Source organism: Aspergillus ambiguus (assembly GCF_047715705.1).
Source record: "Aspergillus ambiguus strain CBS 117.58 unplaced genomic scaffold BDV59scaffold_5, whole genome shotgun sequence".
Lineage (NCBI taxonomy): Eukaryota > Fungi > Ascomycota > Eurotiomycetes > Eurotiales > Aspergillaceae > Aspergillus > Aspergillus ambiguus.
In genome coordinates this window covers 452,810-475,316 of record NW_027395518.1, presented here as the reverse complement: position 1 = coordinate 475,316, position 22,507 = coordinate 452,810, and the positions used below count along the sequence as shown (strand labels likewise).

The 22,507-nt window shown below is 48.8% G+C and overlaps 7 protein-coding genes across 7 annotated transcripts; 3 read left to right on the top strand and 4 right to left on the bottom strand.

Moving 5' to 3' along the window:
- Positions 1-215: 215 nt before the first annotated feature.
- Positions 216-1,218, bottom strand: BDV59DRAFT_199349 (class I SAM-dependent methyltransferase; the record flags this gene model as incomplete). The annotated part of the gene is made up of 2 exons (XM_073693345.1): positions 216-970; positions 1,032-1,218. The coding sequence occupies 2 exons, from the start codon at positions 1,216-1,218 to the stop codon at positions 216-218; spliced, it is 942 nt and encodes a 313-aa protein (XP_073550901.1).
- A 138-nt stretch (positions 1,219-1,356) lies between these two features.
- Positions 1,357-3,181, top strand: BDV59DRAFT_128400 (Zn(II)2Cys6 transcription factor). Its single transcript, XM_073686936.1, has 2 exons — positions 1,357-1,650; positions 1,708-3,181. The coding sequence occupies exons 1-2, from the start codon at positions 1,549-1,551 to the stop codon at positions 2,869-2,871; spliced, it is 1,266 nt and encodes a 421-aa protein (XP_073550900.1). The 5' UTR covers positions 1,357-1,548; the 3' UTR covers positions 2,872-3,181.
- Positions 3,182-3,650, bottom strand: BDV59DRAFT_172135 (uncharacterized protein). The gene has a single exon (XM_073688670.1). It carries the CDS (start codon positions 3,558-3,560, stop codon positions 3,267-3,269), a length of 294 nt encoding a protein of 97 aa, XP_073550899.1. The 5' UTR covers positions 3,561-3,650; the 3' UTR covers positions 3,182-3,266.
- Positions 3,651-12,078: 8,428 nt separating this feature from the next.
- Positions 12,079-13,594, bottom strand: BDV59DRAFT_210786 (MFS transporter; the record flags this gene model as incomplete). The annotated part of the gene is made up of 4 exons (XM_073695668.1): positions 12,079-12,912; positions 12,968-13,030; positions 13,081-13,474; positions 13,530-13,594. The coding sequence occupies 4 exons, from the start codon at positions 13,592-13,594 to the stop codon at positions 12,079-12,081; spliced, it is 1,356 nt and encodes a 451-aa protein (XP_073550898.1).
- A 1,087-nt stretch (positions 13,595-14,681) lies between these two features.
- Positions 14,682-16,534, top strand: BDV59DRAFT_210784 (cytochrome P450; the record flags this gene model as incomplete). Its single annotated transcript, XM_073695667.1, has 5 exons — positions 14,682-14,729; positions 14,810-15,595; positions 15,648-15,962; positions 16,017-16,183; positions 16,254-16,534. The coding sequence occupies 5 exons, from the start codon at positions 14,682-14,684 to the stop codon at positions 16,438-16,440; spliced, it is 1,503 nt and encodes a 500-aa protein (XP_073550897.1). The 3' UTR covers positions 16,441-16,534.
- A 517-nt stretch (positions 16,535-17,051) lies between these two features.
- Positions 17,052-19,229, top strand: BDV59DRAFT_172131 (sodium:neurotransmitter symporter family protein; the record flags this gene model as incomplete). Its single annotated transcript, XM_073688669.1, has 2 exons — positions 17,052-18,810; positions 18,865-19,229. Coding segments are annotated over exons 1-2 (1,942 nt in total), but the record flags the coding sequence as incomplete, so codon positions are not given.
- Positions 19,230-19,305: 76 nt separating this feature from the next.
- Positions 19,306-22,404, bottom strand: BDV59DRAFT_210782 (beta-mannosidase mndA; the record flags this gene model as incomplete). The annotated part of the gene is made up of 4 exons (XM_073695666.1): positions 22,126-22,404; positions 21,931-22,011; positions 21,659-21,885; positions 19,306-21,605 (listed from the first exon to the last, which is right to left on the bottom strand). Exons 1-4 carry the CDS (start codon positions 22,314-22,316, stop codon positions 19,306-19,308), a joined length of 2,799 nt encoding a protein of 932 aa, XP_073550895.1. The 5' UTR covers positions 22,317-22,404.
- Positions 22,405-22,507: the final 103 nt, after the last annotated feature.

The following is a 22,507-nucleotide window of genomic DNA, read 5'->3' as shown; positions in this document are numbered from 1 at the left end:
ATCTAGCTTGGTGTATAGTATCGTTGCTCTCTGCAGGCCGGAGACGTGGATTTCCGCATGACACCATCGGCGCCGTTCTTGACGCATTGCCGATCGTCTTGATTGATAATCGGGCCAAGTTCGGACTATTCAACACATCTCGCATGATCTCCCTAATCTTACAGCGGTTCGTCTAATTGCAAACTATTATACAATCCATGTACCCTCCAGCAACCTCACTGCAGGGGTTTGATCCCCTTGTGGATCGCTGCAATGCCTCCCGTCAGGTTTTCAAATCCACGCCCTGGGATCATAAACCCCGCCTTGTGGATCATGGCGCGGAATTCCTCCTGGCTGGGGAACTTGTCGATGCTCTCCACCAAATACTGATAACTATCACGGTCGCCGGCCACCAATTGGCCGATGAGCGGGATGGCGCTGAAACTCCACTGCTTGTAGACCGCGTCGAAGAGCGAGTTATCCACCTTGCTGAACTCCATGCACGCGAACACACCGCCGGGCTTGAGTACCCGGAAGGCTTCGTTCAATGCCGCCTGCTTGTCTGTAAAGTTCCGGATTCCAAATACTACCGTGTAGAGGTCGATGGAGTTATCCGCGATCGAAGGCATATTCTGCGCATTGGCTTCCAAGAATGACAGTCGAGGGGTGTTGTAGTACGGCGTCTGGATGCTTCGTTTTTTGCCCTCGGCGAGCATATCGGGGTTGATGTCCGAAATAGTCACTCGGGTCTCCAGGTCATGGTTGATGTTGGTCGCGTGGTCCAGCATGCGAAACGCGATGTCGCCCGTCCCGCCGGCGATATCGAGAATATTCCAGCCTCGCCCCGTAGTATCATTTTCACGAGATGGCAACGCCGATCCAGGATTGAGCGAGCGTACAAAATGGTCTTTCCACAGACGGTGGATCCCCAGAGACATCAGATCGTTCATCGTATCGTACGAGGAGGCCACGGAGCTAAAGACCGCACCGACTGGTGGAATTGGAAGGTTAGACGCACTGCACACCATTAACACATCGAGATGAGCACATACCAAGAGACTCCTTCTGCTCCTCGGGCACATTGCGATATCCAAAATGGGTCATTCGTTCATCGGAAGGTTTTGTCGACTCCGTGAGAGCCCGTTGCGTGCAGGAAAAACACCGATACGGAGTTTCGGGAACACCAACCCTCCTGGTCGTAGTAGACCGGAGGTTCCTCCATACTGAGCGAGAGAACATGTTGGACGTGAGGGGAATTCGTCGTGGAGAGAAGTTGGAGGTGCGAATGTGACGCGACGGAAAAGAAAGTCCAAGGCGGTGTCGGCCTCATCTGCCTCCGATTCCGAGCCTCTCGTCTATTCCCCCATGCCCACTGTTCCTCATACTTTGGAGTAACCAATACACTAATTATTCGGGCCTCAAACGGGATGGTCGTCGGCTACATACAAGACATGATCAATTCCTGATCAGGTCGTTATTCTCGACCCTACATCTAACTTGACGGGTGGTTATCTGGCCCCTGGGAGTTCTTGTTTCACAACAGTACTAGCTGCCTCTGACAATGCGTGAATGATCCAAACGGAGGGAACTATGGAGCAGGTTTCTTCAGGTCGCCGCTCTCATCGCAAGTCCAGAAATGGCTGTCTACAGTGTAAGCGACGGAAGGTCAAGGTAATCCAATTATTCGCCTAACATCCGATGCACCGGTTAACCTCATGACCCTCTCAGTGCGATGAAGGCAGGCCGACATGTAACAAATGCAGTGTGCATGGTGTATACTGCTCATTTGTCGATTCTTCGCCGCCTGTTCAACCCGGCAGTGAAAAGAGTTCACCCTCCAACGGACCGGCCCCGCGGCATGCCACCGTTGGTTTATCCCAGCGTGGAAGTGAACAGCCCAACCAGACAATTGCGCCGGCAACCAATACATCAATCCTGGCTCTACGGTCGTCTTCGGACCTGACTATTTTTGACTTTGAACTTTTGCATCACTATACAACATCAACGTGCTACACATTATCTCGGGCTCCCGCTGTGCAGGCAATCTGGCGTGACGAAGCTCCTCGTGTAGGCTTCACTATGCCTTTTGTCCTCCATGCCTTACTGGCCATTTCCGCTCTTCATTTAGCCCGGTTGAATCCGTCACGACAGGCAGAATGTGTGGCCCGGGCCCAAATGCATCACGAGGTAGCAGTACATACTGTAGCACCCGTGGTGCCCTTTCTCGCAGCTGACAATTACGTTGCCCTCTTTCTCTTCTCCTCTCTTACATGCATATATTCTTGCTCAAAGCCACAGGGCGAGGACGACTTCCTGGTCCTCTTTGAACGGGGCCGTATATCTGACTGGGTTCGTTTATTCCGTGGCAATAAAGCTATCATTAGCTGTGTCGAGAATGACCTGCGCACTGGGGCTCTCAGGGCTCTTTTCGTGAATGGAGGCTATCTCGCAGCATCTCGCCGCGGAGCTAACGCATTGGAACAAGGTAGGCTATATGTTTGGGAGTTGAGACGGATGATCTGCGATTCGGCTCTGGGCCCATCACAGCTCTCTGTCTACCTGGAGACTCTTGACGAGTTAAGTCGGACCTTAGCAATCGTCATGAAACCAGGTGAGCAACACAGGTTGGACACTGCGGATGTGTTCGCTTGGCTTCTGGAAGTGTCGGATGAATATCTAGACCTCCTGCGACAGGAAGCTCCCATCGCCCTTATAATTTTTGCCTACTTTTGCGTATCACTGCGACAGATTGAATGGATGTGGTGGATGGAGGGTTTGAGTGGGAGACTCATGTCTGAGCTGGGCTCCGTGCTGGATGAAAAATATTCGGGATGGCTTCAATGGCCTCAACAGCAGATACATCAAAGCCTTTCTGAGGCTGCGGAACAATGATAGGCCTTAGCTCTTCGGATGGGCAGTGTCACGCTTGTCCAGTACGACAATTATTTCGACCAAAAAGCTTCACAATGCCATGCTTCCGCTCCACCCAAGTCGGAGCACCCTTAGACAGTTGGACCCATTTTGAACCCTCCCCAGTTTAATCTAGAAAAAACCTCGTCTGGGTCATACTGATCCCTGATTCTCTTCATTTTTTGAACATTCCGAGCTGGGAATCCCGCAAAGGGATCCTGCCATTCACCAGCATCGCCCATATATAAAAATTCCGAGGTGATACCCTGATGTTTATATTTGTCATGCAGAGCAGTGATCAGCTCGCGTGACAGGCCTGCATTCGCAAGTCATCTTGTTCCAGTGCCCAGCCCGTGCTTATCTGCCACAGTCTCCAGTCAGCTCGGATTCAGTACAATTTGATCCCACTTACTGATCCAAGACTGGTCATCGTCGAGACCCCATACGTTCCCGATTCCATTTGTTTTGCCCATGCGAGCTGCACCCCGTGGCAACACATTCATGACGAACTTTGGATAAAGACCCTCTATTCCTGCGATAGTCTCAACAGCCGACTTCCATGATTTGTAGATGTCGTGCAAAACATCAGCACGAGACTTAATTGTATGGTGGGAGAACATGACCATGTCTAAGTCAGCTCGTACCCACATCCGCAATCTACTCTGAAGCATACCGAAACATCTGGAACGGACTGTCAAGGCTTGACGCCCATTGCGCTGCAGTAGTTACGTTGTGTATTTTGACCGGTCCTGGAATAGCCGTGAAATTCCCCAACTGTGAGGGGGGCTCGCTCACCCCTTCCTGAAGACCTAGAAGCGATGCACTTGCAGCCCTGGTGGTTGTATTGTATGTGATTGTGATGACACCACCAGCCGCAATGGGGGAGGCCGGATCGTCCACTTCTGCGAAATTGGCGACAGCTTGGATGAATGCCGGGATTTCCGCCTCTTCGTACATCTGAATCGTGCTACTCACTTGCGGGATGCTATACGTCTTGAAGACAACTTGGTCACAATTCCGAAAATTATTTGCGCCACCCTTCAGTACCCAGAAGAGGTTTCGGTGCGTCCTTGCGTTAGCAGTTACCTGAGTCCCGTTCCCTAGCACAACGTCGTAGCTGATGACCTGGTCCATCATGAATCAGACTTCATGAAAGGTAGTTGGCTAATATTCAGTGTCTGAGGGGAACTCATGATTACCCATAATGGCCCTAGGTAAAATTCCTAATAGTTCAACCGAGCAGTTGGGCCAGGTCCCCGGAGCCAGTGGTAAAGGGGTCGGCTGGGTGGCATTGGTCGTGTAGGTGGGAAACGTCCAGTCAGAGTTGGTGGTCGACACTGCGGTTGCTAGGCAGCTGGATGGGAGAGGAACCGACGTTACGCAGGGGTTGCTATATCCTCTGTAAAATGAATTGGTTCAGTAACCAGACAGAGAGTCAATTGAACAGCACTGAGCGGGTGGAGAGACACACCCGTAACCCGGATAGGTCGCAATATCGTTTATTCTTCCTATAAGCTATAGGATTTTGATACAGGCTGTTTTGCACCTCTAAAGCACGCGTACAGAGGCTCAGTAGAAATAAAGATACGTATAGGTACTAATTATTTCGATAAACTCGACTTTTTGGGGGTATTTCCTATAGCTCGCGATACTACTTTTAAAGTATAAACTATCCGGAGTAGCTTCGTAGCAGCTAGCTTAGTTCTATTTAATCCAGAGAGAGTATTTAGTAAGCTAAATATTCGGCTAAAGATCCCTATACTACCAAATAGTTAGTCGACCAATTCAGCGCCTAAAACACTATATAACGTTCGGCAGCTAGAAAAGCAGGTATCTACAGTAAAAAGTCTGCTTAAAACGCGTTCCCAAATCTCTATTCCTTCATTAGAAGCGCGATTAAATAAGCTTATAAAAGGTTATAAATTATATTTTAATGAGCTTGTTCTCGCGCGTGAAGAAATACGTATTTTAAGCGCTTCTAATATGGAGTAGGTTTAAAAGCGGAAACGATCTACTAAGCAGCTTGCTATACTAGATGGCTGTACTATTCAGGAGAGCTAGGAGCTATTCTAACGCGAGAATGAGGTCCAGAAATCTCAGGATACTATCCCCATAGATCCAGCGCTTTCTGCTGTTAGGCCACTCGTACGAGCTCCACCCTAGTGTTCTAATTATTATAGTCGGCGACATACTAAAGTTAGATGTCCTAATCCGCCTAGTAATCAGATTTTATATAGAGATGCAATTGTGTGGTTGAAAAACGCCATAGTATTTAGCCCATGGGCAGGAATCTGCGGGAGGTGGCCCGCTCGGGGGTTGAATACGTTACCGGGCGAAAATTAGTCGACCACTTCAATGCGGGCCATACAGCCAGGGAGAACCGTAGAGTGCGAGATTCTGCGGTTTTGTCTAGCTCGTAGACAAGTGCTTTTCAAGACTACGGCAGATTAAGAACATTCGTTTTATCGGGGCTCCATTTGATGATCGGTGGATCCTTGGAGCGGCTGAACTGAGGAGGAACAACAAAGTAGTGTGCATATTGTGTGAAATAATAGCAAGAACGCTAGCTGGATTGATGCCGATCACTGTAAATTGCAATCCACGCGAGAGCTTCTTCCAAGTGCTCAACTCAGCGCAATTGCTCGCACGAGCTAATTACAGTGTGTACCCAGTCGGGCATTCAACTGGAAAAAATGTACACCCATTGCAGTCGATCAACAAAGGACGATGCCCCCTACCCTAGCGTATGCAGGACTTGACAGAGTATGCAGTCCGAATGCTCTATTCATTTTACTAGTCCCGTAGCGCGTCTCGGGAGCTGCAAGTCGTATTTGATCGTAGGTTGCTTACTGGCGAATATTAATTCTCTTCCGGGGCTGCCGATTTATGACTTGTCACCCAATATGTTGCCAAGCAACCAGAATCACACAAAGTAGTGATCTGCCTTGATACTTGTCACCGTATATAGAGTACGGCTCCATCGGTCTCTTTTGCGAGTTATTGTGCTTCGATGACTTTTTTTCGACGTTAGAACGACGCATATAACGTGATTTTATTTCCTACAGCCACTTACACGCCACTAGAGAAATGGTATCGCTTATTTAGAAGATGCAAGCAATGTCATTGATCACGACAATTTCTTTTGTTTTTATTCTATATCTTCCAGTCTCGGCAAAAGCCGATAGTTGGGATGACTTCACGAACAATCTCGCGACGGATCTGGCACCACTCATTGCACTCTTTGGAGAACAAGTCACCAAACAATTTTTGAGTGAATCTACCACATTCCTGGACACAATAATCTTCGCTGCAGCTCCGCTGGGAATATTAACCGCTGTCGTATCCGCTATTCGAGTATGTGGTAATACTTCCTTGCGGGCTTTCGTCGGACGGGCGCAAGAAGGTCGAGGGAATGTAGAGGCCGAGCTATGTTCTTCGACTAGTTCAGATGTGTGTGAACTCTGGAATCGTGGTGGAATTGCACGGGTTCTGGGGAATCCAAAAATTTTGGAATTCGTTCATGATAAATCTTTGTGCGAATTCTATGAGGGTTATGGTCCCAACTCAAACACGGACTATTCCTTGCCATCAGCTGGACTATTCCTTCCTGAGCACTACTTTGGCACAGAAAAAGCTCGCTCTAATCGATGGGAGGAAAAGGGAAGCGTCAGCAAGTACCAGAGGCTCTGCGCGGCAGAAGATGAGGCAACAGCTCCCTTAATTGAAGCCAACGAAAGATATTTTGCACCGAAACCAAATTTATCTCTCAACATTGGCATTAAACGACATCCCACGGCCCTCCTCTGGGCGATTGCACTCTTTGGGTGCCTCTTGCAGTCCAGTGTGCTTGTTTTTAGCTATTGGGTGACCTACATCGCGAGATACTCCAAAGATGGCGAAGCAGTGAAGGGTTGGGGGTTTCCACTCGCAACCATGGGTACCTGTTTCCTTGCAATTGGTGTTGGCATGTGCGCATGGCTGGTAGATCGGAGCACTAAAGAAAGGTGTTTCAAAAGAAAACCCCCTAGCGATGATGATGATGATGATGCAACCCACTTTCGAATGTTTTGGCTCCAGCCCGGGAACCAGAGCGTTGGCGATCAGACATTCGATGCATTTGCCTTTCATAGCCGCCCAAATAGGCATTTGACCTCATGGAGATCTTCAAGGAAAAGTTCTGTTAAAGATCTATTCCTTGTTTGCTCTGCAGTTGGCTTGGCTGTAATTGGATTTGTGCTTCAATTCGTCGGGACGAGAGCTCTTCACGCCTCTGTTGCCTTGTACCAGCTTGGAGCGACACTCTTAATGTCCTTTATCAGGGCCTTTCTCAGGAGCGACCGAATGGATCAGGAAAGCAATCTTCTACGCGACAGAGCTGACGTTTTCCAAGGCCACGAGCTCGACTGGCAGGCATTTGAGATTGAGAAGAGTGAGGAAAAGCTCGATTTTACATCGATAGAAAGCTGGCAATGGAATATCATTGGGCCTGTTTCAAGAGACGTTTGCCCCACAGATGTCTCGATTGATTCTACTCCTAACGAATACGAACATCAAGCGACATTTCATCGTACTTTTAACGACAATCTGTTCTTGGTCATCTACAAGCCAACTGCAACTTTTTCCGATCGAAGCCTCTTGGAGCAGGCCTGCGTCAAAATAGCTGTTCAATGGATTTCAGAATTGGAATGCGAGGCAAAACAGCAACGCCCGCATTTTGCTGCTAGGGTCCTTTATTTCAGATCACGGTTAGCCGCCTTGACAGGGAACTCGCTGTGTTCAAATACGGAAGTTTGGCACACAGAGGTTAGAGAATTTGCTGGAAGACTACAAAAGGCTATCGAGGGCACAGCAGAGTACATTTTCTCCCATGAATCGAAGATGTGCAATTGTAGGGCCCCCGCAGCCTTTTTCTGGAGGCTCGGGTGCAGTACGGCACAGCCAAAGGAGGACATATATCCGATTTTCTTTCTTATGCATCGCTCCTCCGATCGATGGCACATAGAATCCTGTATACTCGAAGCAGCGCTGGGCCTTTGGACGTGGTCTCTGAGAAAGGATATCGTTCACCTTCCACATCCCCTTCGAAAAAGTTTCGCGGTTGGCTCGCCGGAAGAGTTAGAGAGATCAGAAGCAGTCTTTAAACTCTGGGTACCTCAAGGATCAAAACCCATGAGACGAGCATTTTGGGAAGCAGAGAAAGGTGACAGTTTATTCAAGGGATATTTGTCATCAGTATTAGGGCACGGAGGCTCGTGGGGGTCACTTTCACTTCCGATATATCAGTTATTCAACACAGGAAAATTGCGGCCAGCCCAATTCGCAGCTCCGGATATTGGCTCCATCTATCAGGACACAACAAGTCCGCTGATTGCATTGGCTGCTCAGGACTTGTTTGTGTCTTTTCTGACAAGTCTTGCTGATGTCCTTGGGGATATGGACGATATCGTTATTAGGCCTATCCAGCCCCGTTCTGCTGATGAGCCCCACGCCGGAATTTGCCTCTCTACTGGCCATGTGGACAATCTCGTCAAGATCTTTGCTGAATCTGGCATTGGCTCCCAGGAGGAAGGATATATCAGTATCATTTCAGCACTCCACGCCAAAATGAGAGTTCCGCCAGTTTCCGGAAAATTTGATACGATTTTGGATCACGCCAAGGACGCGGGCTTTGAAGACGCAGAAGATTCATTACGGTACCTTTACTTTGAATCAGCCCAGAGGTCAGATTCCGGTTCAACACAGAGAGCGAACATAGCTGCGCAAGCATTAGATGACCTCTACTGGAGAGCTATTAAACAACCCGACAAGTCTGTGCAACTATTCGGATGTGACGGAATTAACTGGATGCTGCAGAAGCAGCCAGCCAACGACAAAATGCAGAAAGCGGCATTTCGTGCTTTGCAATACTTCCTTGTCACAGGCGATATTGACTCATTTGATGCATTTCGTGGATTGTTAAGGCCCAATCTCGCTGCAGAAATCAAGGACTGGGTTTCAGGTGACCGTGGGTCATTTCTTTCTATGTATAAAAGGGCGAACAGTCTCCTAGCCGACAGGACCTGGAATCCAGTTGTTGATAAAAATGAAAGCTCAAATATGCTGGTCGCTTCTGTCATTTTGGGATGTCATGAACTGTTGAATGATTTATTTTACAGACTTCCCATCGAGTCGCGAGAGAAAATGGCATGTGCGCTTCTCAGCCTAGCGATTAAAATGCAAGATGCGGACACTGCGCGGGTGCTTATCGATCTTTGTCCCAGCTGTGTATCTCTTCACCTGGACTCTGGTCGGTCGCCATTGTCGTGGGCAGCTGGCGAGGGCGCGGTCGATATTATGCCGATGTTGCTGGTTATGGGAGCCAGTGAAATCAATGCAAAAGATGTCACTGGCCGCACACCATTGTCGTGGGCGGCTGGGTCTGGCCAAAGCAAGGTCATAACCATGCTAGTCTCAGAGCAAAATGCGGACGTAAATTCTCGGGATAACTCCGGTAGAACTCCGCTTTCATGGGCAGCAGGAAATGGCCAAATCGACTCCATAAAGAAACTGATCAGCGTGAAAGGGATCACAGTGGACTGCAAAGACGACAAAGGTCGAACACCCTTACTATGGGCAGTATACAATGGACATATATCCGTTGTGGAACTGCTCTTAGACCATGTAAAGGTCGATATCGAGAGTCAGGATAGCACCGGCGCAACAGCACTGCTGCTGGCATCTCAAACCGAGCATGAAGCTTTAATTAAGTTTTTGTGTAATCGTCACGCCAACATGCGTGTCGCGGACAATAAGGGTCGCAATTTGATATCCTGGCTAGCAATGACCGGAAAAGCAGCGTTACTCCAGGTGCTGCTGAACGAAAATATAATGGAACCTGACCTTCCGGACGACGATGGACGAACGCCTCTCTCATTAGCAGTCAGCAATGGCCATCAGGCTGTTGTGCAACTACTACTGAGCCAAGCAAATGTTAACGCCGACTTTCCAGACAATAATGGCAAAACTCCATTTTTATGGGCAGCGCAAACAGGAAATTATGCATTGATTAACATACTTATAGAGCATGGTGGCATTGATATCAATGCCAAGGATAACGGGGGGCACACCTTAGTTTTCTGGTTGGCTCTTTTAGGGGATTGCAAGTTAATCAAGAATATTTTCGGGAACAATAAGATCGATCCTAATATGGCAGATCACGACGGTCGGACACTGCTTTCATGGGCAGCAGAATTCGATCAGCAGGAGGTTGTTCGATTGCTCCTACAAAGAGGCGACGTCCATCAAGATTGCCCAGACAAGACTGGCAAAACCCCGCTTTTGTGGGCAGCCAAGGCAAAAAACGAGATCGTAATTGAGATGTTGCTGAATAAAGGCAATGTGAACCTGAACGCGAAAGACAACAGAGAGCGGGCACTCTTATCCTGGCTAGCTGAGACTGGAAGCCGAAACTTGATCAAGCGGTTGTTAGACGGAAACAATAACATAGATCTCAACGCCCGAGATGACCAAGGTCGGACACCGCTATTTTGGGCAGTGATGAAGGGACACCACCAGACGGTTAAATTGTTTATCGATCACGCGGACGTTGATCCTAATCTTCCAGACAGGACAGGAAGGACACCTCTGTCTTGGATAAGGCTTTCTGGGAACAAGATCATAGAGCACCAACTTTATAATCGAGTCCATCCTCGATTTGCTACCTGAACTGCTTTAGCCTGACAATAGGGCTACTTTCGGTCGTTCAAGTGGGTATGGAATTTTAATTTTAACAAAGGGTTGGCTTAATGGGTCTGTCGGTAACAGGAGCAAATGGTGATGCTCTTCCTCTATACTTCACTGTGAAGCAAGAGTGTCATCTTGAGCGATGGTATAAAGATACGGGTCTCCCAGATGATTACCAAATTGCTACTCTACCTACTAAATGGACAGACAGTTTACTAACTCTTGACGGGCTTCATAATTTTCATCAGCATACGAAGAAACGGATATCTCAAGAAGAAAAGCGCGTTTTACTACTTCATTGTAATGGTTCGCATCTAACATATGAATTCCAACATTTCTGCGATCAAAAACAGATCATATCCAATCTTTTCTTTTTAACATCATTACGACTTATTTGGCTCAGCCACTTGATTAACATTCTCTTCTAAGTTTGAAAACATACTTTCGTGAGGCGGATACAGAGTAATCATGACCAGGAAATCCTACTGCAGATAAGGCTGATTTCTTTCAGATTATTGCAAAAGTGCGTGATTAGGCCCTAACAAGCCGTAAAATCCACTAATTCTTTTAATTTACGGGTCTCCCTATCTCTATAACTCTGAGAAAGTCATTGAACCGCTTTGCTAGCGAAAAGAGCCAACTCCAGAGCCTGAATGGTACGACGAAGATACTACTCCACCATTAGCTTTATCGAGTATCGACATGGGATGAAGCTCAATGACATAGGTACTTTAAGTTGGTTATAGTTGTAAAGCTGCCAAACGGCGCCAAAAAAAGCATTGAGTGATAGCCAATCTGAAACGGGCGGGCAGTCATCTTTATAGACCACGCACCACGATGCCTAGCGGCAGTGAGATGCTCTCCGCACTTACGAACGCTATATCGGATCCTGTATCTCACAATCACCGCAGACTACGGAGTAGAACCGTTCCATGCTAGAACAGAACTCGGGTTCGGGTTCGAGTTCGGGCTTATATGGACAGAACAAGCCTCACCAAAATAGGACTTCGCAGGACATACTGAATAATGGTCATTTGAAACAAGATTCCCTAGCAGGTTGTTTTCTAAATCCCATCACATGGCTAGGGCCGACACTGGGTTTCGGCAATTCCCTCTTGGCACATCACTTCCAAATCACCTAAATTACCACAGTATTCTTTTTCATTTTTGTTGCTTCCCTTCGAGCCATATCTCGCATAGACCCAGATGTTCAATATGCGCTACTATCTTAGTACTGAAATACTGTCCTACCACCATTTCAGTAGACGATGCTTTTTACACAAAGGGTAACCGTACTTGACTAGATCTGGATGCCTTCTTCATTGAGCAGTACACTGACCCTATGCATATATTTCGTCTCATACGTTATCTTTTTCGGTGCATGGTGGCAAACGCATGGCCAGTCTTCCTTTAATATGACAGCCAGATAAATTCATCATCAGTCACCACTCTTCCTCGATACCAAATCTAAAATTGCCTTCTAAACCTGGGTGAAGTCCGCACCCGTTCCCCGAAGAGATGGAATAACACTGGGATAGGCGCCAGACCAAGCGCGATGAAGCCCAACAAGCTATTACCCCATCCCAACCCGATAGCGTTATAAAGATCCAGTCCACAGAGGGGCAGAAGGGCACCAAGTAGTGAACGCAACACCGTATTGGCAGCTGTAGCGCTAGCTGCATACACAGTGAACGCATCTACCAGGTACGTCTGGATACACATGAGGATGATAATCATGCCAGCGCCCGTGACAGCATTTCCGATCTCGGCGACTATCCAATGCACATGCTTCTCTGTTGCCCACCCATAGATGAAGAGACCCGCAGGAACGCACAACGCGCCCGGGAGAGCTAAATGCATTGCGAGACGGTCCTCCGGTTTAGGGGCGATATTTTGGTCCATTTTCTTTCGTATAACTCTGTCGCTGAAGGAGGCCACCCAAGAGAGGCCGCACAGCATACCGACGCCGCTGCCGATAAAGGAAAGCCCAGCAGCTCCTGCTGAGAAATGATATTGCCCCTCGTACACAAAGGTAAAGGTTGTGAAAAGAATGTAGAGGAGGCCATACAAGATGGCGATGTACACGCACATCATAGCTATAATTGGGGACAAAAAGAGCATCTTCGTAGGACGGACGACGCTCTGGAGGAATAGCTGCTTCGGTGGGACCCCAGAGTCCAAGCGCGAGCGATAAGCCGGGTTGCCTGTCTCCTTCCGTAACCGGGCGGCTTTACGTTCGAGAATAACTGGAGCGTATGTCTCTTTCACAACGAAAAAGAAGATGACCGTGGTTACGCCGCTCTGTCACGAATGTTAACGTGCTTCTGTTCTGGGCCAATGTCTTCTGTCTACATACCGCGATGGACAATACCCAAAATACCCATCTCCATCCTGTTGCTTCAGCCAGGAATCCTCCAGCCTGGAATATATTGTCAGTCCTGCAAGATAGAGTACCGGCGATAGACGTACAATTGGTCCAACAATCGGCCCAAATAACGGGCCCAGTGACCATAGAGACATTGCCACGCCACGTTTCTCCCTTGGCATCACGTCTGCAATGGTGCCAGAGCCACACGTTATGGATGCAACGCCTGCGAACCCAGCAAGAAATCGGAATACCACCAGCATGGCCATGTTTTGGGCCACGGCGCAGATAATGGTGAAGATCAAGAATAGCACGTTACAGACATTATAGACGATGACACGGCCGTAATATTCACTCAGTGGAGCTATCACGAGAGGTCCGAACGCGAATCCCAGAACATATACAGAGACCACGAAGGCGGCCAAAGTTTCTGATGAGGTACGAAAATCTTTCAGAAGACCTGGCACACCAGGAGCGAACATCGAGGATGCTAGCGGACTACGGCACGTACTGTAAGTTTTTACTCTCCAATATCATCTGCACTGTTACATACCTCAGAAATGTCACGAAAGATACCATTCCCATCGTTGACCACTTTCGCGACGTGCTCCAATTCATCGGATTTTCGGGATCTTGTTCAGCGGGTTCATCCCAATAGACGTCATATTCAGATGTTGCCGTATCCCCATTATCTTTCTGAGCCGCTGGTTCCTTCTCGTCTTTCAGATTTCCCTCCACAGAGTCGACTCTTTCTTGCCTGGGGTCATTGTGAAAAACGCTTTGCCCCGAAGCGCTGGATACACCGCTACTCCGCAACTCGTTGCGAGGGGCTTGCTTGCTATCGCTCTCCGTCTCGGTCATTGGCAGTAAATCGACTCTCTAGCAATTGAGAGATCAGAAGCATTACGGGAAATCAGATGTATAGGTAGCTTTGAGGTAGGACGGGGTCATGCGAGCATTAGAGAAGTTGATCATGATGGTTTTTTACCCCGGAATCACCTCTATCCGAAGCCCATATTATACATCACTTCATAAAGCGGAATTTACTCCGGTGCAGCAAACAGACCCTTTAGTCTCTTCGTCCGTGCGCCGCTTTACTCAGGAAATTGTGCGGGGAAGAAAAGGATAATGCAGGATACGATCCTGAGGCCTTTACGAGGTACGTTTAAAAAACACTGCCTAGGGTTCTCTGTGCTGGAGGCAGCCCATCTCTTTGCATGGTATACAAATCTGGCTGAATTGTGCGCTATTATGCGACATGACCATTTGTGTAAACTTCTTATAACTGCAAATAGCGAAATGCGTCGATGGGAGAAATATAGGTCTTCATGTAATATAAAGTTAGATCTCTCTTACACTATACATAAGCAAAGGCTTAGCCCTTGCATTCTCCGTAATTGGAGACTGCCCCGCAGCTCCTCGAATGCACAAAAATAACGTAGAGGGTCATGTTGATGGTGTTATTGTACTCGTATTCGCATCCTAAGGGCGTATTCGGGTTCGGGTTCGGGATGTCTAAACAGGGAATGATTGTCCTCTGGCCGACCACTCATAAACCGATAGTAATAAATAAATCGTTTACCAGAACTGACATTTATCCGTTTCAAAGTTGAAATGTTGCCTATATAAGCTCTGCAGTGCACCTTGATACCTTCGAGTGTAGTGCCCATGATCTATGTCGCATTCAGCCGACATACAGTTGAAGATGCTCTCTGCAGAGCCCCTATTGAGTGCAGGGAGACTGGGGCTAGGAGTGAGCTTTACCGCGGTATATTGTCCTAATTGGATCTATTAAAAGTGGCAAATTGAAAAAGCTGAGAAATAAAAAATTAGTTCCTCGTGTACTGTCTCGCTAAAGTTATATACAATGTCTTCTTCCACCCGCTCAGCCGCTTTCCGGGTCCCTGGGCGCATGCGGTCTCTCGCATTCCATATTTCTATCGCTCAGCCAATGGAACGCTTCCATTTGACATGTTGAATTTCCATAAAAAATATGGAAATATTGTTCGCATTGCCCCGGACGAGCTGGCCTTTTCTCATCCGGATGCATGGAAAGATATCATGGGCTATCGGAAGGGCGACGAGATGAAAAAGCCGAGCTGGTTCTATCTGCCTGTTGAATCAGAGCCTCTTCACATAGTGAACGAGAGTCGTGAACAACATAGCAATCTGCGTCGGCAGCTAGCACATGGCTTTTCCGAGAAAAGCATGCGAGATCAGGAGCCTCTGATCGGCCAATACGTTGATCTGCTCATCAAGCAACTGCACGAGCGCTGCGTAGGTGGAAATCCTGTATCACTATCTGACTGGTACAACTACACTACCTTTGATATTATCGGAGACCTTGCGTTTGGTGAACCATTCGGTTGTTTAGAAGGCTCAAATTATGACGGTTGGATCAAAGGGATCTTCGAATCGGGTCGCCTAGGCACAATACTGCAAGGGCTCTCCTTCTACCCTTTATTGAAAGAAGCTCTATTTGCACTGGCTCCAAAGGCAGCAATAGAAGCCCACAACCATCATAAGAAAGAGACCGAGGCCAAAATGCTCCGTCGCATGGCTAGCTCGGAGGGCCGACCGGATCTTATCGAAGGGCTACTTCGGCAGAAAGATGGCTTGGTAAAAATTATTTCTCTTTTACTAGCAATACATACGGCTAATGCGAGTTTAGAACTTAAGTGTTGAGCAGTTAGTGGCAAATGCTGAGATTCTCATTATTGGCGGGTCCGAAACGACTGCCTCGCTACTGAGCGGAGTCACGTACCTGTTACTTGAAAATGAGGATGCATATAGAAAGCTGGTCACTGAGGTCCGTTCGACATTCGAGACGGAGGACGATATTACCCTGGTTTCCGTCAACAGGCTTTCCTATATGCTAGCATGTCTGGACGAAGCATTACGGATGTACCCTCCTATTGCTAACGGTCTACCTCGAACGACCCCGAAGGATGGTGCACAAGTCCTAGGTGAATATATTCCCGGGAATGTAAGTTCGCACCTCGATGCCGCACTCGACGAGCATAATCTGACGTAGTTACAGACGTACGTGTCCATCCATCAGTGGGCACTTTATCGTCGTGAAGAATATTTTACCGAGCCGGACACCTACTATCCCGAGAGATTCCTAGGGGATCGCAAGTTTGCAAATGACCGCCGTGATGCATTGCAGCCATTCCATGTTGGTCCTCGAAACTGTCTTGGGAGAAAGTACGACTGCTATTCCAAAGATCTGCCATTAGCTCCTCTGATAGAATTTACTGATCATGCCTACGTCTAGCCTGGCCTACAGTGAGATGCGTCTCATCTTGGCCCGAATCATCTTCAATTTCGATATGAAGATCGCCGACGATTCTCGTAATTGGATAACTCAGAAGAATTTTCTCATGTGGGAGAAAGGGCCGTTGAATGTGCATCTTACCCCTGTTGTCCGGATAGGTCAGACCAAAACTAGGCTATCCAAATGATCATAGGAAAGCGTGGTAGACGTCTAACGCATCTGCTTTACGACCAAAGCTGGGTTGTTGCTAACTTCAATAACAAATTCGAATTTAAACAGAGCATGACTAAGATTACTCCGGTTTTCCAAAGACTAAATCATCTAACTGGCAGAAAAAGCACTACGAAGAACTGTTGAGTATACCCGCGATACAACCCAACCGGACAGAGTACGCCTGCATAGCCGCCATTTTTACGGCAAGAGTTGGGTGCAAGATTCCTAAGACACCTCAACCGGACATCCAAGTCATCATTGTGGGATCAGGGAAAAAAAGGTTGGCGTAGTATGTGTCGGATGGCGTGCTCCAAAGCCATGGTAGGGTTACGCCCATCCCCACCACATGTCTACCTCCGCGTAGAGCCTTACAAGGCCAAGCAGCCGGACGAAAGCGGACGCTCTTCACTGGCAGTCCCTCTCGCCGAGAATACTTTTTGCCCCATGTCGGGCCCGGCTACTCGCTTGGCATTCGGCGGAGAATTCGAGGACTGGGCTGCCAAGGAGCCCTAGCTGCGGAGAGAGCGCCCAGGTCGACAACTCTAGGGTAGAGATTGCATCTCCCTGCTAGTCCCTTGGCGGACGCCTGCATTCAGAGAAAATGTATCCGGGACCGGTGAACAAGCCTCAGCTGAGGCTCACCTGTCTTCTTCATGCTCTCCCTTTCCAGTGCCCTACCCATCAGATTCATACGCGAATGTAACTGCGCAAGTTAAGTTGACTCGAAAACCTCCCTATTTTCCTCGCGCCAACTATGGTGCTGGTCTCGTACATTAAGAAGGCCCTCAGCTGGCTCATCCCTCCGCCATCCAAGTCGGAAGATGGCCGTGATCAGTGGCCTTCCCGGACTGCCTTCCTCCTCGCAGCTATGGGGGGCTGCGCCGGTCAAGGAAACCTGATCCGTTATCCTTCAGTAGTCTACAATAACTACGGCCTCCAGTGGTTTATCCCCTATCTGATCGCAATTTTCGTCGTCGCCATTCCTGCCCTCGTCCTCGAGATATCGATCGGCCAGGCCTATAGAGGGGGGACTGTTATCGCCTTCAACAACATCAATAGGCGTCTAAAAGGCGTTGGTCTCGGCCCGATCATAGTCAGCTTTATTGTCACCCAATACTTTACCGTCAACCTTGCCTGGATTATGAACTATTTCCGCAATTCCTTTATCAGCCCACTGCCCTGGGAAAACCGGATTGAGGAGTTCTATATGGGCGATGTAGTCGCCAATGTGGACCCCATTGCAGGCAATTTGACCGACGGAAATCGTGGGGTGGAGGCTTATACTCAGTATCCCGGCGTGGCAGTTATCGGCGAGACCGTCGGCTGGAGTGCATTCATCTGGTTCCTGATCTGGCTATCAATCTTCCGTGGTGTTGGCCTTACTGGGCGTGTGGTCTACTGGACAATGGGCCTTCCAATCGTGACAACCATCATCCTGGTCGGGCGGTCCTGCTCACTTGAGAATGCCGGAGCAGGTGTTAGGCTCCTCTGGGCTACCTGGAGGGGCGAAGAGCTAGCCTCAGGAACGGTCTGGCAAACTGCAGTTGGACAAGTCTTCTTCTCAACGGGTATTGGATTCGGATACTTTACCTCTTATGCTTCTTATAATGCTAAACACTCCAACGCCGTCATGGATGCAGTTCTCATCTGCGGGAGCAACGTTCTTTTTGAGAATGTTGCTGCGTTCGCAGTATTTGGTGTCGTTGGCTACCTTCGCCGCTGGCCACAAGATGGTGAGCGCCTGGGAGCATTTGTTGTGGGTTTTCTGACCCTCCCTGAAGCAGTGTTGCATATGCCAGGAGCAAACTTTTGGGCTTTTATCTTGTTCTTCACTCTTGTGGTTCTCGGATTCAGCTCAGCCTTCGTCATGCTCGACGCTGTTGCGACACTTATTGTTGATTCCGGCCTCAAAGTCTCGCGGCCTATCATTGTTACGGGTCTCACTCTGCTCTCGTTTCTAATGTGCCTGCCATACTGCACAGAATTCGGTTTCTATCTCCTGGATGGAATCGACCGATGGGTCAACAATATTGCCTTAATCTTCGTTGTGTGGTCTGAGGTGGTTGGCGCTACGACTGTCTACCGCTGGAAAGACGCCGTGGACCAGACAGGGATTCCGGCTTTCGTTGTCTACAATTTTGGATATTTCGGCGGCCAGATTGCTGGTGTCGCCGTAGCACACGGCCTTGAGTACCCCGCAGCCGGCGCAGGAGCTGGCTTTGGACTCTACATCGTCTGCACGGCAATCTCGGTTTTTCTATCGAGAAACCCGAGCTTCGAAGCTCCTAGTATTTGGAACCGAAGCGTCCTCCTCAGCCGGTTTTGGTACCTCGCTTTATACTCGGTAAGATTCAAAGCCCTGCACAACTTTCCCCGTCGAACTAACACCGTGTGACAGGGAAACCAGTTGCGACGAGACCTTAACGCCGTCGTGGGTGGCGGCAAAAACTGGAAGATCCCTCGTTTCTGGCCTGTCCTCTTGCGCTATGCCAGCGCGCCCATCCTAGCTATCATCTTTTCCTTTGCATACCCCGAGTTCCACACACTGCGATATGACCCACTAATGATCACGGGATTCATCCTCGCACATCTGTGTCTCCTTGCTATCTTGCTTGGTCTGGTCATGCCACGGTATTATGATGTGTTTATTCCTCCTGATCGCCGGGCGGAGGGGTCGGAGGAGACCATTGTCAATGAGTCTAAGGAAGTAGAAGTTACTGTACAAGCCGAGCAGATGACTTCCAGTATAGCTTGAGTTGCACGATAATATTATTCTTTCGTCTTTGAAATATTGGGTCTGCTTTAGCTACAACGTCAGTTAGAGTGGGTCAGGCATAGCCTAAACCCGGGTTGTTTGATCCCAAAGGCTCTGCACTGTCACTTCCTGCGCCCATTTTCCACCTGTCCTATCCTCCTGCACTATGAACCTAATCTCCCGTTTTTTTCCGGGTATCAACACGAATCCATTGTCCTCGAAGTAGCCTAGCACGCCTGCTGGGTAATCAAGCCACGTATAGAGCGAGACCCCGGACCTCGCCTCAACTGTAAACGTCTGAGCGTTCGCATTATGATGAAGCACAAGGTGTGGGTCCACCAGGGTAAGATCTTTGGGGAAAGCAGGTGTGAAATAATTCTGATGGGTGAGTGTACGCTTTTCATTGGAGTTTGGAAGACGTCCCTCGGCTCGTACCGACAGGATCAAAATGGAATTCTTCGGGTCCACCAATGTCGCATTTCCGATGCTCATTGAGTATATCTTTGTTGTATTAAGGGCTCCTACTGCAAACGAGATTGAAGTTGGAGTGCCGGCGTTCCTGGCTATGGGCTTGCCCGCCAAATTCATCCAGGTCAGGTCAACTGTGCCTGACACCGGCTCCCATAAATCAGACGTCACGTACACATCCAGATGGTCCGTGGTATAGTTCCAGAAAGGAGAGACGATTATAGGTTGATAGATGTCCCTGGCGACATAGTGGAGGACCTTCCAACGGCCGTCATACTCGATTCCAGCCCAGGACGGTGCCTGCCATATATCCTCCAACTGCCAGTAGAGGGATCCGAGCTGGCGCTCAGGCATTCCGCTTCCACGACGATAGAACTGAATCTGGGACTTGTAGAAATCTGCCTGAAACAACTGGGTTGCGTGACACCAGGCGCTGAAGTTCGCAATCCGGTCGGTCTTATCGGGAACTGGATAATATTTCATCACGCCCATCGTCATCTCCCCCATCCCCATCGACGTGTTGTGGAAGTTGTGCGTGCTTAAATTTCCAGCAGGATAGTGGTGGTTCCGCAGCATGACAACGCTGCTGTTAAAATACAGGTCTTCTGGATCCACGGCCTGCTGCCACGTCTGGAGACTCGGCATACTGTGAAACCCGAATTCGTTCGCAAAGCGACCCACTGGATACTGAGAAAAATTAAAAGCGACGCCGGTGTCGTAGTTATAATAATCCGTATCACCGTAGTAGTGGCCGTCTGTCAAGTTTTGATATCGCTCCCCCATAACTATTTTCGCGGATAGATCCACGTAGAGGTAGCCTTCTGTGGTGCTACTAGGGCTGTACGTAATGGATCGTGTGTTCTCATAGACGAGGGGCAAGATGAGATTAATGTGCAGTGTCTCGTAGTCCCCGACGTACTTCGCGTATTGGTCCGGATAGTCATCCTTGATAGTTGGCAGGCTCAGCGATTCAATCTCATTTCCGCCTGCCCATAAAGCCAGCGATGGATGATGGTTGACCCGCCGCACGTTATAAACGACTTCCGCTGCGACATTTTCGAGGAAGTCTTTAGTAACGGGATACATTGCGTCGCTGAACTGGAATTCGCTCCACAAAAGAACGCCCCTTTCGTCGGCAAGGTCGTACATGAAATCAGGGAGGTAGGCGCCAGACGACCACACACGCAGCATGTTTTGGTTTCCCGCAATGACAGAATCAAACATCCGTGTCATTTTTGCCGTTGTCACCCGCGACCAGAAAGCATCTGGTGGGATAAGGTTGGAGCCCTTTGCGTAAAATTCGTGTCCATTTACTTCAAAGTTCCAGTGTGTTCCAGGCGCAATTCCTTGCGCAATCTCAGATTCGGTGATGTTGCGCTGGTTTAAAAAGATAGTACGGAATCCTGTCCGTCTGGTTACATGGGCTAAAGGCCTCTTTCCGCCGTCCTCGACTATTATGGTCACGCTGTACAGATTTTGCTTCCCCAGGCCGTGGGGCCACCAAAGTTTTGGAGATATGCCATTGAGAACTGCAACACCAGTGATGGAGCCGTTGGTTATCGTGATGTTCTGGAGAGTCTGGGTTGTAAGGGGTTCACCAGAATCCACCTCGCTGATAGCAATCGATGCAGATGTGTTTGGGGGTAGAGAACCAAAAAAATCTATACTTGCGTTGACCACCCATGGTTGGGTCTGATCTGGAGGAAGGTGATTTATCTGTCCTTTGCGATATATATCCAGATCAGTGTTGAGAACATAGATGCTTCGTGAGCCGTCGAGCTGCACTAGATACGCCGGCTTCCAAGGACCAGCGGGTGCAAACGCTGGGCCCCAATCCCAGCCAAAATCGGATTGCTCTTTGCGCATAAACCAACGGTTAGGGTACTCATACATCTGTTGGATTCCCCAGGGCCACTCTAGGAAAGAAGAGTTAGCAAGTTTCGAGAAAAACAACAAGGTAAAGCCGTACGAGGTGACGTAGGGTCTGCCGCGATCTCGTTCACAATATTAGGTGCACTTCCAAAATTCAGACTTAAGATCGGCTCCGCTTTGCAGCTCCTGACAACCTCGGAGATGTCGAATGCATACTGGCGAAATTGGTTATCGGTTGAAGCAATCTGACTGCCACAGAATGTAATTGTTGTGAATGTGTCGAGGCCATCGAATACCAGCCAGGTCGAGTGGGAGTTGTTTTGCCTGCTGTGCGTAAGAGAGAATCGCGCATAACATCTGAGCACTCACAAACCCGTGATAGGATCACTGGTATATGTCCAATTTGCATCGGCGATCCAGCGGAGGTTAAAATCGTTTAGGCCATGGTAGCTATAAAGTGCCGGTTAGAGTGACATAGAAGACAATTCCTTTTCCGTTTGACGCAACATACGGATCATCTAGTCGATTGGTTAGTGATTTCACACGGCAGGAGTGCTGTGACACACACCAATTATACCCGCATGAAGGAGGTCTAAGTGCACCTGAGAAGGAAGATGCCCCGGAATTGTTGTATTCAACGCTGGACTGCTGAGGGTCCACATTTGCTGGCTCAGGTCATGGATCTGCGGCCCCTGGAAGGAAGAAGACGCCCCTGGTGCCAGGACGGCCATGGTAGCCTGAGCTGGGACGCGCATGATGGTTATCGTTGAATGGGACGTGCGGGTGCTAGAAACGGCTTTCCCATGGAAGGCAGAAGTTGTTGTTTAAGAGGATCGCACGTAGCACTGCGGAGTAAGAACCGTAACTAGAGGGGTAACCCCGACGGAAAAGCAATGCAACATCGGGATTTCCGCCCCGTGGCGTGAACTAAGCCTTTTAGGCCCCA

Coding starts and splice junctions, on each gene's coding strand:
- BDV59DRAFT_128400 (XM_073686936.1), top strand. CDS start 1,549: ATGATCCAAACGGAGGGAACTATGGAGCAGGTTTCTTCAGGTCGCCGC. Junction 1,651..1,707: donor GTAAGCGACGGAAGGTCAAG/GTAATCCAATTA, acceptor TGACCCTCTCAG/TGCGATGAAGGCAGGCCGAC.
- BDV59DRAFT_172135 (XM_073688670.1), bottom strand. CDS start 3,560: ATGCTTCAGAGTAGATTGCGGATGTGGGTACGAGCTGACTTAGACATG.